This window comes from Propithecus coquereli, unplaced genomic scaffold (genome assembly GCF_000956105.1).
Source record: "Propithecus coquereli isolate 6110/MARCELLA unplaced genomic scaffold, Pcoq_1.0 Scaffold179, whole genome shotgun sequence".
Lineage (NCBI taxonomy): Eukaryota > Metazoa > Chordata > Mammalia > Primates > Indriidae > Propithecus > Propithecus coquereli.
Genome location: NW_012142634.1, coordinates 371,429 through 389,284, shown reverse-complemented (window position 1 = coordinate 389,284; position 17,856 = coordinate 371,429). Strand labels below are relative to the sequence as shown.

At 50.4% G+C, this 17,856-nt stretch overlaps 1 protein-coding gene across 1 annotated transcript in view; it reads left to right on the top strand.

Annotated features, from left to right (window-relative positions):
* LHPP (phospholysine phosphohistidine inorganic pyrophosphate phosphatase) overlaps positions 1-17,856 on the top strand; it is a 116,763-nt gene that overhangs the window by 30,318 nt on the left and 68,589 nt on the right. The window contains exon 6 of the mRNA XM_012642453.1: positions 10,329-10,420. Within this exon, the coding sequence (XP_012497907.1) occupies positions 10,329-10,420 (92 nt within the window). The remainder of the gene's footprint in view (positions 1-10,328; positions 10,421-17,856) is intronic.

The window sequence follows — 17,856 nt, the reverse complement described above, 5'->3', positions numbered from 1 at the left end:
GTATGAGGTCTCCTTTTTGGGTGGTAAAAATATTCTGGAACTAGATAGTGGTGACGGCTGCACACCATTGTGAATGTGCTTAATGCCAATGAATTGAACACATTGAAATGGTTACAGTGATAAATTTTATGTAATGTGTATTTTAACACAATAAATTTTTTAAAAATCAGCAGTAATTTTTTAGTATTATCATATTCATATTTAAATTTCCAATTCATATTTAAGTTTCCCTGGCTATCTCAGAAATGTTCTTTTACCGTTGATTTGTTGGGATCTAATCCATATGAGGTCCATACCTTGTATGTGGTTGTTTCCTAAACCTGTCTTTTAATCATTCATCATGGAACAGTTCAAATATCTATGTAAGTAGAAAGAGCAGCACAAGGAACCCCAAGGTACCCATCATTAAGCTTCAATACTTACCAACTAATAACCACTTTTAATTGTGAAGTAATTTCACCCTCAAAAAAGTTGCAAAAATAGTTCAAAGAATTCCCTTCCTCTGTACCCTTCGCCCAGCTTCCCCAAATGTTGGCACGTACATCATAACCATAGAACAATTATGAAATCAGAAAATCCACCCTGGGACTAGACTGTTAACTAATCTAAAGGCCCTATTCAGACATCATCACTCATGCCACTCATGGCTTTTTGGGGACACGTTGCATCTAGCAGTCACGTTCCTTGTGTTCTTTACTCTGAGACACTTCTCAGTCTGTCTTTGTCTTTCATGACCATGGCATTTTTGAGGAGTACTCATGCTGTAATTTAGGTGATGCATTTTTGGCAGGAATCTCACAGAAACAATGCTGTGCCCCTCTCGGCGCCCCCTGTTAGAGGCATGTGGTACTGTTTTGTCCCGTTATTGGGATGTTGACTCTGATCACCAGTTGAGGAGGCGTCTACCAGGATTCTCCACTGTAAAGTTATTCTTTGTCTCTTTTGATTAGTATCTTGTGGGAAAGTACTTTAACACTATGTAAATATCGTCTTTCTGATCATTCTTCTAATTTTAGCATTGATAATTCTTTTTATATTTAATCATTATGGGGACATAATAGTTGTATATCTTTATAGGGTACCTGTGATGTTTTGATGCAGGCATACGATGTGAGTTAATCAAATCAGGGTAATCGGGGTACCCATCACCTCAGGCATTTATCGTTTCTTTGTGTTAGGAACATTCTAATTCCACTCTTTTAGTTATTTTAAAGTATACCCTAACTTATTGATTATAGTCACTTTGTTGTGCTAACAAATATTGTTCATTCTATCTAACTATATTTTTGCATCCATCCCCACTTTATCCTCACCTCCCCGCTATTCTTCCCAGCCTCTGGTAACCGTCACTCTACTCTCTGTCTCCAATGAGATCAATTGTTTTTAATGTTTAGCTCCCACATGTGAGTGAGAACATGCGAGATTTGCCTTTCTGTGCTTGGCGTATTCACTTAACATAATGTTCTCCAGTTCCATCCGAGTTGTTGCAAATGGCAAGATTTCATTCTTTTAATAGCTGTATAATATTCCATTGTGTATATGTACCACAATTTCTTTATCCATTCATCTGTTGAGGACAGTTAGGTTGATTCCAAATCTTGGCTATTGTGAATAGTGCTGCAATAAACATGGGAGTGCAGATATTTTTTTGATATACTGAATTCCCCTCCTTTGCATATATACCCAGCAGTGGGATTGCTGGGTCATGTGGTAGTTCTATTTTAAGCTTTCTGAGGAACTTCCATACTGTTCCCTATAGCGGTTGTACCAATTTACATTCTCACCAACAGTGTGTGAGGGTTCCCCTTTCTCCACATCCTTGCCAGCATTTGTTATTGCCTGTGTTTTTGATAAATGTCATTTTAACTGGGGTGAAACGATATCTTGCTGCAGTTTTGACTCACATTTCTCTGATAAATCCACAAAGCAAGACATGTTTAAGGACTCTAACTTGTGTCCTCTTCTTGCTATTCTGTCTCTACCTGTCTCGTGTACTTGGCCATTTTTATAGATATTATGGCTTATCTTTCCATTTTTAAAATATGAGAAGCTATGTATATATTTCTATCCCACTCCTAGGATGAATTTAAGAGAGAAGAAATTCTTAGGATAACTTCTTATAGAGAGGGAGAAAGGCTAATACCATAATCTGAGTTTTTAAAAATCAGTATTTAAAATTACATAAGCAGTGTGCTCAGAACCATCTCAAACAACTCCCTCCCCCACCCTAAACCCAAACCAAAAAACCTGCCACTGCCTAGAAAATAGGCCCGGAAGGAACTGAATGTCCAGACGGCATTGTTGGTTATATTTGGATAGTTGGACACTGGGTGATTCCCCTCCCCTGTTTCTTCTTTTTGGCGTTTTTCGGTTATTTGCACAGTCAGCATCTGTCACAATCTGAATGAGAAGCGCCCCTGCCCACACCCCAGAGTAGAGCCAAGGCCCTCACGGGGCGCTGGTTAATCTGGGTTTCTCGTTTTCAGATGCCAGCAATGGGGTCTGGGAGAGAGTGAGGTGTGTAGACTCCTGGCGGGTTACCATGTCTGCTAGAGGCTCGGCCACCCTGAACGCTGTGCCCTAAGACTTGCTTTGTCTGGTGTCTCTGAGCACGTGTGGCAACATTGTGTCTTATTTACCTCCCACACTGTCATTCTCTCCTCTACCCTCAGCTGACATTTCTGTCTCTCCCTTTGACAGGTGAGTGGAAATTGCATGCCATTTTCTTAAAATGTTCATTAATGTTACTTGAGTCTCAGGATGTGTAGACACGTTAAAGCAGTATTTCAAAGTAAGGCCATTTCAGATGAACTGCGTCCTATGCACAGGGTAATAATTCTCTGTTCCTGCCTCTTTATTTTTAATGAAAAATGCCCGTGAGGAGCTATCTTGCTGCCAAAGTGCCAGGCTGTGGTGAACCTTAAATTTTTCAAGCTGCTTTAATCAATAAAGTTATCACCAGTCATTTCCCTTGATAACTGCTTCTTCCTGAGACCTGACTTGCATCTTGCTGCTGAGGGGTTTTCAGCCCGCACTCAGAATGGATATAACTCCCCAAATCCAATTTTCATCTTAACCTTTCCTCAATAGCCTAGAAATAACAGATTGCTGGTATTACTCTAATAGATTGGAAATTCAAACCTCTTAGAGGCAACCAGGCCCCTTCTAGGATTCAGCATTAAGGCAAAGAATAACACACCTTAAAGATTACTTCTAGAAATATCTAATTCTCATGGTTTAAGCTTCCAAATCAGTAGGTGGTTTTATAGCTTCATGTGAAAGCCCGAATGATGTGAAGGTTTTAGCGATCCTTCATAACCATAAGAAGTTCCACCAGTTGCAAATTGTGTAGGTTTCATGGAAATTGGGACTGTGCAAACCAGAGTGCTGAGTTAGATATTGCTGGAGCTGGGGCTGGAGGGGCCCGTTTCACAGGTGGGGAGCCCCAGGCTTGGCAAGGACGGCCTTCAAATACCCTGAGTCCCTCTGGTGCCAGGCACACCCCGGTGCTGTCACCTACCCATTTATTTCATGAAATCCTTATTCCAGCCCCTGTCATAGGTGCTTGCATTTCCATCTTGGGGTTAAGACAGGCTCTCTCAACCTGGGCACTGCTGACGTTTTAGGGCCCGATCTTTCTGTGGTGGAGGACTGTCCTGTGCATTGCAGGCTGCTTGGCAGCCTTCCTGGTCTCCACCCACTCCCTTCCCAAGTCGTGAAACCAAAAATGTCTCTAGACATTGCCACATGTCCCCTGGGGAGAGCCACAGCCTTAAGGGCACGGTCATGGGAAAGTCTCGCACTGAACCCGAGACCACTCTGCTGATGAGGAGTGAAGCTGGGACCCGAACCGTCATCTTCCCGTCCCCCCGCAGTGCTCTTTGTTTGCTGTACCGCATTTCTCAGGGACAGCTAGCAGCAGCCCAGAGTCCCTGAGCTCCTGGAAATGAAGTTTGAAAGGCATATTTAGTAGTACAATATCATTTTCTATTTTGAAAAATATTAAAGTGTGTATTATTGGCAGAATACAAACTATGGAAAACAAAGTTAGATAAGACCTGGGGTGATGAGGGTAGGCAGAAGACGCAGTGATTTTCATGAGCTCGTGCCCGCCAGATAGCCTAGGAAAATGGGGGTGAAGTTTGTAGGGTTCTCCAAGGAGGGCTGGTCATGAAACATGGATCGTGCCCTGCCACTTTGTTCCCTGATTCTCAGGGCATCAGTCCTGACTGTGGGGCTTTGGGGACAGTCTGTAGCCCTGGTGGGGAAGCCTGTGGGTGGGGAGTGTGTGTCTACGTGGGGGCTACTCGGGGCCAATCACTTCCCCCATGGCCTCCCTCCCCTCCACGTATTTCCATTGAGGGCCTGTCCCCTTCCACTCCCCACCCCCAATGGGTGAGTGCCACCCACCAGCTGTGCACGTTTTCTCTGGGTGTCAGTTTGGGGATGACCCTGCTCAGCTCCTGCTGGGAACAGGCTTCCAGCACTGAGAGAGGGAGGGTCATGCGTGGCTTGGGATGCCCGCAGCTCTGGTTTGAATTGGAATCTCTTGCCCCTGACACCTGGCACCTAGCCCTGCAGCATTAGGTCCAAAACTGATGGGAATTTTGGGAACTTCCAACACTGAAGTTGTCTTTGTGATGTGCCTTGGTCATAGGTGCCCATAAAACCTTGTGGCTTAGGTTTCTTTAAGATGTGTTCTCTGCTGTAGTCTTTTTTTAGGAGATTTTATTTTTTTCTCCTTAAAGCAGAAGTGCTTTTTTATCTGATTATAAAATAACTCATTAAAGGAGATAGGAAAAATTCAGAAAAGTACAAGAAAAAAATAAAAACCTTTCATTATTCCATTAGCCTAGAATAACACAAATTGTGCTTAATCTTTCTAATTGTTTTGTGTCTATATGTTCATCTTTAACACAAAATTGGGATAATCCTGTTTCTGCTATTTGAAACCTTAATTTTTCCCCTTAGTATTCTATTGGAAACAATATCCTGTGTGCTTATTTCAGCACTCTTTAAAAAAATAATTTTGTGGCTATATAGTATTCCATCCTTCAGATTATTAGAACGTTCTTTACCATTCCCCTATTATTGGACATTAGGTTGCTTCCAAATTCCCTCTTGTACAAAACCCTGACGAACAATCGTGTGTCCATCCTCTTGTGCGTTCCTACCCGTGGGTACCATGGGCCATGACGCACACTGCTTATTTCTCTTTCAGAAAGGCTGTGTCCGTTCACCTTCCTCACCAGCTGTGTATACGGGTGTTTGTTTTTTCATATCTTTACCAACACTATTATTTCTTGCTTTTTAATTTTTTTTTAATATTTATTTATTTATTTTTGAGACAGAGTCTTGCTCCGTTGTCTGGGCTAAAGTGCCGTGGCGTCGGCCTAGCTCACAGCAACCTCAAACTCCTGGGCTCAGGCGATCCTCCTGCCTCAGCCTCCCAGGTAGCTGGGACTACAAGTGCACACCACCATGCCTGGCTACTTTTTCTATTTTTAGCAGAGACGGGGGTCTTGCTCTTGCTCAGGCTGGTCTCAAACTCCTGACCTCGAGCAATCCTTCTAGCACTCCTGCCCAGAGTGCTAGGATTACAGGCACGAACCACCACATCTGGCCTATTTCTTGCTTTTTTAAAAAAAGTGGTCTTTGAGTTTTGCTGTGCACGTATTCCTTATGAATGTGTCAGACCGTGGTGGAAATCACTTACCAGTGCACCGTCTCCGGGTGTCTGAGGGAGCTGGGTGCCTTTGGGCCCGAAGGCCAAAGGTCCAGGGCTCATCCTAGAGCGAGATGTCATCTCAAGGCCTCTCCCTGTGGGGCGTGTGCTCCTCAGAGCTGTAGTACAGACACTGAGCCCTGCTGTTCCCGGCCTTGTGACAGGAGAAATACATCTCCTGGCAGAGTCTTGGGATAACTAACACCTTCATGAAACGTGGAAGCTCTTTGGCACTGGGAGTTTGCACCTAAAACATCGCTCCCGTTAGACAAGGCTCTCCTGGCACCTAGGCTGGCGGGGAGGAGCATGGCAGGTGGACAGTGGTTTAAGAGGATGGATGAATCTGCTTTGGGAACCAAACCAGAAACCTGCCTCAGTGACTGTGGTGCCTCCCTCTGGCTCTCTGGGTTCCGGGGGGTCTGACCTTTCAGTTTGTGTCTCTGTCTGCCCTCCACCATGTGACAGACAGAAAGGAAGCAAAACCCAGGCCTGACAGGTAGAGTTTTTATTTCCCCTGATAGCACACCTCTTGACCTCTATCTTCTTGCCAATGATTTTTTAAATCCTAAATGATTTGGCAATAATTGCTCCTTCTTGCACGCTTATTGCCCTTCACCGACAGTAAACCTGTGAACTCCCCGGGGTCCCGAGCGCACTGTGGTCTACGGAGCCCACAAGCTGGCCCAGACAGGCATCGCTGCTCCCCGGCGCCGGCCCCCGGCCTGCCACCGCGCTCAAGCATGACTCCGTGGGCTCTGCCACATGCAGGCGGCAGGGGCACAGCTGCTGTTCCCTGGATGAGAGCGCTTCCTCCAGGGACCAGATTCCTCTGCTTCCATCTCACGGGCCACCTCCACAAAAGTCCCAGCCCAGGAGGTCCTGAGAGTCTGTATTCTGAGAAGGAAGAATTTCTGCCGTCTAGCTGTGTGTCTGTGCGTATGTATGTGTGCACACGCAAAATTTTATTTTCCCCAGAAGCATGGAAGGTGTCAGACATGACGTGAAATATTTGGAAGACCTGTTCCATTTCCAAGGAACTTTCTAGTAAGATGGCCCTGGAGCCTTCGGCAGAAGTGGACGTGGTCCTCAGTTGGAACACTGAATGTTCAAAGGCTGACCTACGGTTTCAGAACAGGCCTTGAGAAGGACAAAGTGTTAAATAGAATCTAATGCAGGGGCTCACGGCTGGCACAGTCACCTGAGGCCAGGAGCTGTGTGAGTTGCCTGGGCAACCCTGGCTTTGCATGACCTTTGGTGTCACCTGTATGTGTGCAGCAGACTCGGAGCTGGTCCCACTGCAGGGAACACACGGTGCTGCTGGCTGTTTCTTCCTCGGTTGATCCGATGATTTCCAAACAGCCAGTCTGATAGACACAGAAGCTCGTTTGGATTTGGCAGTGTGTTCCCCAACATCAGTCATTATGGAAAAAACAATTGCAGTTTTTACCATATGTGGGTACATGCCACTGGCCCTGTTACTTAATGTTTCTTTCAATTGACTGACTTTTTAAAAAAATAAATGTATTTTAAAAGAAACTTTTGATCACTACTATAAATGGAAAACCGGAATTCCTCATTTACCATAATAGATGAATCTAAAAATAAATACCACATGATTCCATTAAAGTGTATGTCCTTGTTCTACCTAGAGTCAAATAGTATGTCACCAGTATATACGACATGCCTCGGGAAGCAGGAGTAGCTACAGGAAAGATCAGAGAAAATTAGTTTGAAAAATGTGAAATACAGAATATTTGCCAGGAAGAAATGCAGTTTTATTTCCAGTACCTCCTGTCTTGCAGTGGGCTTGTGGCTACTAGCAACTGTCAGAGGTCCCGGCCTTGGCAGCCATGGGTCACCTCCTCCAGGCTTTCTCCTGGTGCCACTGTGCCCTGCAGCTTCTCCGAGAGAGGCGCCTCTGGCCTCGGCTTGAATATGATCGTGTGAGGAGCCTGTGCAATTATTAGAAGAGCTTCGTGTTTAGCTGAAACTGCCTCCCTGGCCTCTGGGGTGGCACCAGCTCTGTTGTCCTTTTCCTCGGCTCCCCTCGGTCCCTGTCATTTGAAGGCCTATTCAGGAGATGTTTCCAAGGACGACTGCTTAGGCTTATTCACATATGCTTTTTGGAATTCATTGCCTGGCTCTCCCTGGTGAATGGCAGGTAGATGGGTAATTAGCACAAGTGTGGTGTCACCTGCTGGGAAGGCTCCCTCCCTCCCCTGTACCCCCCAATCTGGTTGATCCCTCTTGCTCTTCAGAAGCCTCACCTCCTCGAGGAAGCCTTCCCTGACCACCACCAAGCCCATGAAGTCAGGCCTCGCAGCCTCCTGTGCTTCCTCACAGGATGTGATCATGTGTCTGTGAAATTACCTGATAAATGTGTTCTTCCACTTGCCGTCAGCTCCACAAGGGCGGGGACCATGTATGTCTGACTCACTCAGTGTACCAGCTGCTCAGTCCAGCACCGGGCCCCACAGGGCTCTGTACAAAGGTGCCGAGTGACTGGAGTAGAGAACGCCTGTCGTGAGTCCCGTGGACTGTCCCCGACATGGGCAGGTTAGGAGTTTCCGCAACAAAACATTTCCTAGTATTTATTTTTCCTTCTTAACATGTTTAGATAACTAATATGTCCAGGCACCATGGTAGATGCTTCACTTGGAGATGTGATTTGAACACCACACCAGTTAGGCCCATTTTACAGGTGGATGTGGAGGCCTGCCTCTCTTTTATCTTCTATTTTTCTCCTTAACTTTTTGAACGTAAGGAATGCAGTTAGAAGAACTGATTTAATGCTTTTGCCTGCTAATTCTCACATCTGTGTCATTTCTGGATCAGTTTTGATTGATTTTTCTCCTCATTGTGTGTGATATTTTCCTTCTTGGCATGTCTGATAATTTTTTCTATTTATATAAGTTAAATTACGTGGGAATAGTTTGAGCCTTCCAGATCTTGCTTTTAAGACTTTGGAGGCAGCAGCAGAGCACGGTTTAGGCTAGGACTAATCATTCCCTACCGTTTAAGCAAGCCGCTGCAGAGATGCCACCCAGTGCCTGAGGACTGGGAGACTTCCAGCCTGCCTGGTGGGAACACGTTCCATCCTGCATGAGGGGCAGGCACTGTCTTCTCTAGCTTTTTGGTGTGGTTCTTGCCCAGGCCTTGGGGAGTTTTCTCCCTGACGAGTGCTGGTCAGTGGGCTGCTGAACACTCGAGGGGAACCTCTGCGTATCTCCATCGTCCTTCTCTCTGCAGCCCCCTCCTCTCTGGTACGTTGTCCTGTGAGCTCTGGCTGCCTTGGTGTCCCCAGAATCTCAGTTCTGTCTCCTCCATTCAGGGAGTCTCCTGGGGTCCCCCTGGATTTCCCCTGTGCATTAGTCAGCCCAGACTATCCTAACAAAACACCGCAGACTGGGTTTCTTCAACAACAGAGATTTATTTTCTCACAGTTCTGGAGGCTGGAAGTCTGAGCTCACTGTGCTGGCAAATTCAGTTTCTGGTGAGGACTCTCTTCCTGGCTTGCAGACGGCTGCCTTCTTGCTGTGTCCCCGCAGGGCCATGCCTCTGTGCTCGTGCGGAGAGAGCACGCGCTGGTGTCTCCTCCTCTTGTAAGGACGCCAGTCCTATCAGATCGGGCCCCTCCCTCATGACTTCATTTAATCTTCATTACCTCCCTACTTGTCCTATATCCAAATACAATTGCACGGGGGGTTAGGGCTTCAACATAGGAACTTGGGGAGAGACACGCTTCGGTCCACAGCACCCTCCCTGCACCGCCGTCTGGGACTCTGAAGGCAGTGAGCGGAGGGCAGTCGCAGGGCTCACCCAGCCCGTTTCCTGTGTCTAGAAACCACTGTCCTTCGTTGCTTCATGTCCAGCATCTTGAAACTGTGGTTTCATAGGCTTTGTCTGGTTTTCTGGTTGTTTCAAGTGGGAGAGTATATCCTAGAGGCCTCTTTTTAAAATGACATGCAGGCTGTGAGCATTTCCTCTGTGTGTGTGTGTGTGTGTGTGTATACAGGAGGTTGTTTCAAGTGGGAGAGTATATCCTAGAGGCCTCTTTTTAAAATGACATGCAGGCTGTGAGCATTTCCTCTGTGTGTGTCTGTGTGTGTGTGTTTGTTTGTGTGTTATTTTGTGTTTTACAGGCAATACCTTCACTATTGAACACGAAACCTGTATAAAGCAAAACTCACAAAGATGTGCCAGAGATTTACTTAGTTTTCACAGAACCAAGGGTTGGCAAATAACCTGGCTATTAACAGAGTGTTTAGGATGAGGTGAAATTTATTTAGCCTGTGCTCCCGTAGAGGTGAGGCAGCGTCAGCACCCTGCACGTCCTGGGCCACCAAATCACTTTGACGTCTGCTGATTGATTTCAAATGGCACAAATATGTACGGTTCAGAGCTGTGGCCCACGGGGGCAGTGTGAGATATATTCAAGGTAGGTTGACTTTTAATCAATATGATGACAATATTATCTTGTTTAATTTGTATGATGGTGGTTTTAAACATCAAATCAAGCAGTTTATTATGTCAAAAAAGATGAAGGAGCACAGGAATGAAATTCTCCTGGCATCATTTCTGAGCATATTTCACTCCGTGACAGGCCGTCATGATTGGGGACGATATCATGTGTGACGTCGGCGGTGCCCAGCGGTGTGGAATGAGGGGGCTGCAGGTGCGGACCGGGAAGTTCAGGTCAGTGCCGGGCTGGGTTCCTTTGTCCGCCTACCTTCCTGGGGGTGACCATGTTCTCGTTTTGTTTTCCAAAATAAAGGGGGGGCTGTTCTTTCCAAATCCAAGAGCAGTATGTGGGCTCTTGCTATCTTGTCTGTAACTGACCTCTAAGGATGGGGCTGGTTGGTCTTTTGTAGGAGACAGTGATAGGTTAGAGTAGCTTTTGATACCGGGTCCACATTTTGAAACGGTGTGTAGTGAGAAAATAAGAAAATAAGAGAAAATAAGCAAAGGCTCTGTGCACGCTGGCTGCCGCCAGCTGGGGCGTCTGACGGAATCTGGGCACCTGGTTAGCGGCGCAGGTTGCAATTGGGGCACCCGGCCCCTCTGGTTAGCCCCCACCTCCTTTTGTTCCACCTTCTCCATTCTATGAGACAGAGAGCAGGTGGTTGGTTAGGGACTCTTTGCAACTGAGCCTCCATCTCACGAAGAAACTTGGGTTTTATTTGCTGGGTCCGAAGTCTGCCTGGTCTCAACCCAGTCACTGATGGGCACCTTCAGGTGTCAGACACTTCAGGGCGTGTGGAGGTGCCCAGTGGTGACCAGAATCTGGCTCTCTTGGCTATTGAGAGTATCTGAGATACGAGTGTTGTCTTGTCTTATTCTAGATGATTTCGACTGTGGTCATTCAGAGAAAGTTCAATTTCGAGGATGCCGGGGAGACTTAGTTAAAATATGGTTACCCAGGGGTGCTTGGATGAGGGAGAGGGAAGGCCAGTCACATTTGTCCTGAGCAATCTGCTTGGACAGGACCAGAGAAGATAGATTAAGAGGCCTGACTCTCACACTGAAATTTCTCTCCCGTGGGAGTGACCCTAGGGACCTGTGGGTTTGGGGCTCATAGGTGAACACAGGTAAGTGAAGAAGTCTCAGCACACCCGGGCTCCAGGATTGGGAAGCCCAGTGCCTTCTAGCCACTTCCAGGACCTTCCAGGCTCAGAGGTGCCTGTGAAGCCCCTGACATGCCTGAAATATGGACCTTCTTTCTTCCCCAGGCCTGCAAAGGAGGGTTTCCTGGGTTGGTTGTGTCCTTAGGGAGTGAGGGACACCCCACTCATAAACTGCAGCAACATTCTTTCCAAGAGGCCAGCCAGGGGCCCCGAGGTCCCCAATTCCCTGTTCCCCCCAGAGTTGCAGAGCCTGGTCCTGCTGTTGCTCCCAGGTGAGGGGTCCTTGCTGAGCAGCAGACCTTGGTGCCTTGCAGCCGATGCCCAGTGCTGCCTGGTGTCGGCCGTCAGGAGCCCAGCCCGGTGCCTGGCACATGCATCCCTGCCCAATGAGCTTGTGACGGACACCCCCTTGTTTGGAAACACAGTGCTGTGGCTCCCAGAAGGTGACAACTGAGAATTGCTAGGTTTTGTGCATAGGGCTTCTGCTGGTTTCTTGTGGGAGAAACATCTTTTCTGTCCCCAGTGCTGCTTCAGTTGGGGTCTTTGTGGCCAGCCTGTACCAGGTGCCCTTAAAGAGCTGGGAATGCACTGGTCTTGCTCCAGGCCCCGAGTGTGGCTCTATGCAGCTGGGCGTTGGAACAAGGTCCCGCACACAGTCGGGAAGCCTGAGAATGAGCGGGTGGGTGTGGGGGAGGCTGCACCCACCCTGCGCCACCAATGGTTGGTCCTTTCAGATTCCAGTTGCCTGCGTGCCATGCGGTTAAAGTGTCTGGGGGACATCCCCATGCCTGCCTCCCAGAGAGAGAAACTCCATCAGCAATTTGCCAAATCCTTCTAGACACCTTCTCTGTGAAAACATATTGCTAATGTTTTCTTTTTTTGTTTTTACAAAAATTGTATTATGTTATTTTGCAACCTGCCTTTTTCTTGAGCCCTGTTTTATGGAGTTATCCGTCCTGGTTGGAAAAGATGGTTACCCTATATGTTCCTGAAGGCATTTAAGATTTCAGATCCTTTAATTTGTTTGCAAGGATGCAAATCTGCTTTTGTTAACATGCAGGTCGGAGGAAGAGTGTTAGCTAAGTTAAGGTGGGGACTAAGGCCAGGGTTTGGGGTGGGGGAGGCCAAGCAACAGAAAAGGAAGAGGGGCCCCCGATGTGTAGGTCGTGTGTGTTAAAGGGATAGAGATCTTTCAGCTGTTGGCTACAAGCCACAGGTGGCGACTGAGCACTTGCAGTGTGGCTGGTCCAAATTGAGATGTGCCGGAAGTGTGAAATACACAGGAGCTTGCAGAGACTGAGTGGGGAGAGGAGATTGTACAAGAGTCTGAGTCATGTTTTTATATTGACCACATGTTGAAATGCTGAAATTTCATGTTAATTCACTTGTTTATTTTAATTTCTGTTGACTTGGCTCCTAGAAAATGTTAGCTGGCCTCTGCGGCCTGGTGTTGGTGGCCCCAGGGGGCGGGAGCCACATTCCTCTCTGCACCGCCCCCTTCTCCCTCCAGATGGCACTGTCGGCGCACGATGCACCCCAAGGGGCACAGGGCGGCTGAGCCTGGGCTCTGTGGGCCCTCATGGGCCCCGCTGAGTTGAGGACAACGGTGTAGGGACTGGAAGTCCCTGCGTGCTGCTCCCTGCAGATGTGTGGCCGGCTCGGGGGGTGGTGTGAACAGCCCCTGGGCTTCCCGACGGCCATACTCAGGGTGCCTCTCTGCCAGCACCTTCTAGTTTTGCACCCACCCCCGACACCCGTGCACTTGTGCACACAAACGACTCTGTTTCTGAGGCTATCAGGAGTCGGAGAGGCCGAGGAAGTGCCGGGAGTGTGGGGTTTGGTCGATCGTTGGCTGTGAGCTCTCCCTGCACCGTGGTGTATCCATTCCTTGTGCTTCTACTTTTATCACAAAATGGCCCAAAGAAAAGAGTGAAGCCTCGGGCTGGGCGAGATCGCAGGGTGGCTTGGCTCGGGAACTAGGCTTCGCACGGTTCGCAGGGCCTGCCCACCGGGGAGGCTCAGTCCCCTGTCCTGGAGCTCTGCCCAGCAGGGCTACCCAGAGCCCTACACAGAGACACACAAAGCTTCCTTTTCATACCTGCTCTGTCTGGAAGTCCAGCCCAGCCAGGGTGCGGCCCTCACCTGGCTGGCAGGTAAAGGCCGTTGGAGCGTTCTCCCGCCACCCCGTCTCCAGCGCGCCTGGCACAGTGGGCAGGCGGGCTGCTTCTCCAGGCTCCTCCAGGTCCCACCCAACCACAAAGCATTCCTGCTGCCCAGGCCCTGGACAGGGGTGTCTCCTCCAAGGGGGCCCTGTGCCCGTTGGTGGCAAATCCTCATGGTCCATCACAGTGAGTCCTGGAGACCCAGAGAGTGCTGGCCGCCCCACTGTGAGGGACCTTTTCAGATGAGATGGCCAGAGCCTTGCCCAAGGCCACCAGGTGAAGTTTCCCCAGAGGCCAGAATGGAGCCGCTGTGCCTACCCCCTGGGCGGGCGCTTTTGCTTCCACTTTTTCCTCTGCTCTTGTGGTCAAATTCTTCAGCAGAGCCTCGGCAGCTACATGGCCCCAGCCTCGCTGCAGGGCCCCGGCTGGGCTCTGTGGTTGAATGCCAGGGGCTCAGCTGGGCAGATTGTGCTCCCACTGCTGCCAGGCGCTGCTGTCCCACACCCAGGCGCAGGCCTCATCTACCCTGGGGGCGGGGGCTGGGCTGGGACCCTGTGCCCTCCCATTCTGGCAAATGCAGGGAAGGGCCGTTCTGCCAGTTCCAAGGTGCCCTCTGTTCCCAGTGGAGAAGGAACAGCTGTCAGCACATCTAAAACAGACCCTTCCTACTTCTCTTTATCCCCACCTGAACCCTCCTCCCGGGGACATGCCAGAAACCGCAGTGTCACCCTTCCCAGTCCCCCGTCACTCCCATTCCTCGATGCACAAATCTAAGGTGTCACTGCTTGAAAAGCCCCATGCTAGTCATGGAGTTGCTGTGTAAACAAACCAGCTACACACAGCTCACATTGGATCTTAGTGTTTACTCAAGGTTGGAAGATGTTTTATGAGCCCAGAATGTTCTTGACAAACAGTTTGCCTTACCGAGGGGAAGTTTCTTGGACTGGGATTCCGGATGTCCTGCAAGTCCCCTCCTAGCTGTGTTCAGGTGCTCGATTTGCTGGTCCCCACCTTGGGCACAGTCATTTCTCGGTGTGCTGTGCTGTTCCCACGTGGTCTGCTTCCTTCAGCGGTGGGGCGGGGTGTTGCCTCATCTGACCTTTATTTAAATGGGACCGTATGCAGGTACTGGTGGCTGTGTGTGCTCTGTGGTGTGAACACACCTCTCTCTGCCCACCTCTCGGAGGGGACGTGTGTGTGGGTCCCGGTTTGCCATTCTATACAGGCGTCCGGGAATGATCTAGTCCGTGTCTCCTGGACACGTTGCGTGAGCCCTTCTGGGGCAGATCTGCTCACAGGTGGCAGGGCTGGGTCACGGAAGATGCATGTGTTCACCTTGCCCAGACAATGCCAGACCGGCTCACACCCCACCACGGTGGACCAGACCGCTGTTGTGCCGCGTCCCGCCATCACCCAGCCGTTCTGGGAGAGAGGCTTGTGCTCTTCCCAGCTTCGGTCCTGAAGGGTCTCACGGCACTGGCAGCACCTGGCAGTCCGGTCCAGCCGGATCCTGGGCCGCACGAGACGTTGGGGAGGAGACCCAAAGGGCCCTGGGGGCAGAGGCCTACGTGATGAGGTCAGGGGGACACACCGGGCTCGGGGTGAAGGAGGGATTTCCAGGGGCAGACTCCCCATCTTTGCCCCGCCCTCCCTGGCTTTGTCTGGGTTGGGCAGACTCAGCTTCCTCCTCCTCAGTTTCCCTGCCCTCTGATGGCAGGTGGGTACCGATGGGCTCCCAGGTGGAGGTGGGGAAGTGGCCTCTCCAGACCGGGGGTTCAGCCCAGAAGGGAAGACCCATGTAGGCAACCTCCCAGCCCCAGGAATTTGCCTCTTGGGAACCTAAGGTAACTTGGGGGTCCTGGAAGGTTCTGGAGTGGTGGGATGGGGATTGAAGGAGGGTTCAACAGGGGCCTCCAATCCCACTAGAGCCACTGGTACATTCTAGCAGTCGCTCAACAAACATCCTGTGCTGTGTGCTCTGGGGCCTGCTGCTCACATTTGCTCTTCTCCCCCTCAAAGAGTGTCGTTCTACACTGAACCCAGAGGGGAGTGCCTTAGGGAGGGCGTCCCATGTGCTGGGCTGGTGCAGGTACTTACACATATATCTGACTTCAGCTCACCTAAACCTCACAATGGCCTGGGGAAGCTGCCCCTCTTCTTACCCCCATAATATAGATGTGAAAGTGGAAGCTCAGAGAGGTGGAGTAACTTGCCCAAGGCCACACAGCCCGCCAGTGTTGGAGTTGGGATTCGAATCCTGCCCTGCCTGACTCTAGGGCCTGTGCCCCTGAACACACTCTCAGTACTCTCAGTTAGCTAAGTCTCGCTGGAGCTCTGAGCAAGGCTAGGGTCTCACTATACAACAGTGGCCAGTATGGGGCTCACAGGGCTGGTCAGGTCCTGCGCTGCCCTCTTAGTCCCCCTCCACACTCACATATGACCCTGCACTTGGCCCTGCCAATGGGCTGGACTTACACAGGCCTGGTTCTGGGGGCTTCTGACCCAGGGCAGGCCCTAAAGTCAGTCGTTTGATCTGAGGGCTGGGCGAGGGGAGATGAGAGGTGGCAGCCCCAGAAGTCACATCTTTGCTGTCTTTGTGGGTAAAGTCCGCTAAACTCCAGTCCTCTCTTTGCCTCCTGTATGGCGGTGGGGAGGAGGGGGTGTGCCAGGCAAGTCTGGGCAGCTCTGGCCGAGCTGCAGCCTCACTGTCCTGTGCTGGGCTCGCTGTTTGTCCAGAATGTTCTCTAACTTCCACATGAACCTCAGCCATTTGGGCTCCACTGGATGTCCCCAGGGCTGCCAGAGCCTACCTGCTGGGGAGCCCCTCTGGGATCTGGGGTCCCACTTGAGTCCACTGCTGCTGCCCATGGGGCTGGCCTCTGCCTTCAGGCTTCAGCGTTGCTGCTCAGTGGCGAGGCCAGTGCTGTGGGCGCCAGCCGGCCAAGGGTGCAGGGAGGACACATCTCCCAAAACATCCTTGTTGCTGCTACTTTCTAACACACCTTGGAATATGCAGTATCAATCCTTTGGCGGGGTCTCTGATTGCTGCCTCTTCCCCTGAAAAATGAAGACAGGTCTCACTTTGTTTTCCAGGTTGGAGTGCAGTGGCATAATCGTAGTGCAATGCAGTGAGCTCAGCCTGCAACTCCTGGGCTCAAGAGATCCTCCTGCCTCAGCCTCCTGAGTAGCTAGAATTACAGTTGCGTGCCACCATGCCTAGATAATTTTTAAATTTTTTTTGTAGAGATGGGATCTCACTATGCTGCCCAGGCTGATCTCAAACTCTAGGCCTCAAGTGATCCTCCACCTCAGCCTCCCAAATTTCTGGAATTACAGGCATGAGCCACTGGGCCCAGCCTAATATTTACCTTCTTTGGGCCTCAGTTTCCTCGTGTGTCAAGTGGGGATAAGCCTCCCCTCCCCCAGCCTCCAGCCAGCTGTGGGATGAACAGGGAGGCTTAGGCTGGGCCCCAGGGTAATGGCCTGCCATGGTGGGGGCTCTACTGTGGCATTTCTCCCAGTTTGTCCAGCCACATCAGGCTGACAAGCTGTACCTGCCTTTGGGGTGCTGTCCACCCTGTGGGTGCTGCTGTCCACCCCATGGCCATGGTGGCTTTCCAGAGCACAGACTTGACCCTCCCCACTGCCTTTAAGGTCTCAGCAGTCCCCACTGCCAGTGGGTGGAGGCCCACACTTGTGCTCTATAAGCCCCTCGTCCCCAGGAAGGTTTTGAGGCAGAGGGTGTTGCGGACGTGGGATGAGGTTCCCGGCCCTTTATAGCTGCTCCTCCCAGTGCGGAGAGGGCGTCTGTAGACAAGCAGGTGAACCCTCCAGCAAGGCCCTCCGAGGGAGTGAGGTTCAAGCCCCTTTCCTGATGCCTGGCCGGCCTTCCAGCCTCACTGATCTTTGCTCCACTGTCCCCGAGCATGGCCAGCTTGGGGGACACCGTGTAACACTCCTATAAGAACAAGAGTTATTTTTATGGTACACTTGCCCCTGCGCCGAGTTTGTGTATTTTGGGGATTCTTAAAAAGGAAGGAAACCCACCTGAAAGTACAGATTCATTAGTTTAGAAACAGAAACCCACCCACACTCCCCAATGCCCCTGAGCCTGCTATAGCTCCCCCCTGCCCGCCGATGCCAGCAGGTCCCCTTCCCACACGGCAGAAATGCTGAAAACAGGCCTCCTGGAGAGGGAACTCCCAGCTGGCTCCAGCCTACAAGGCTCAGGGCGAGGGGCCCTGGTCTCTGTGACAGGTCAGGGAGACGGGGTGTACCTGTACTCTGTCCCCACAGCAGCCCCTCCCTGGCCTGCGTCCCACACTCACACGGGGGTCCCACACAC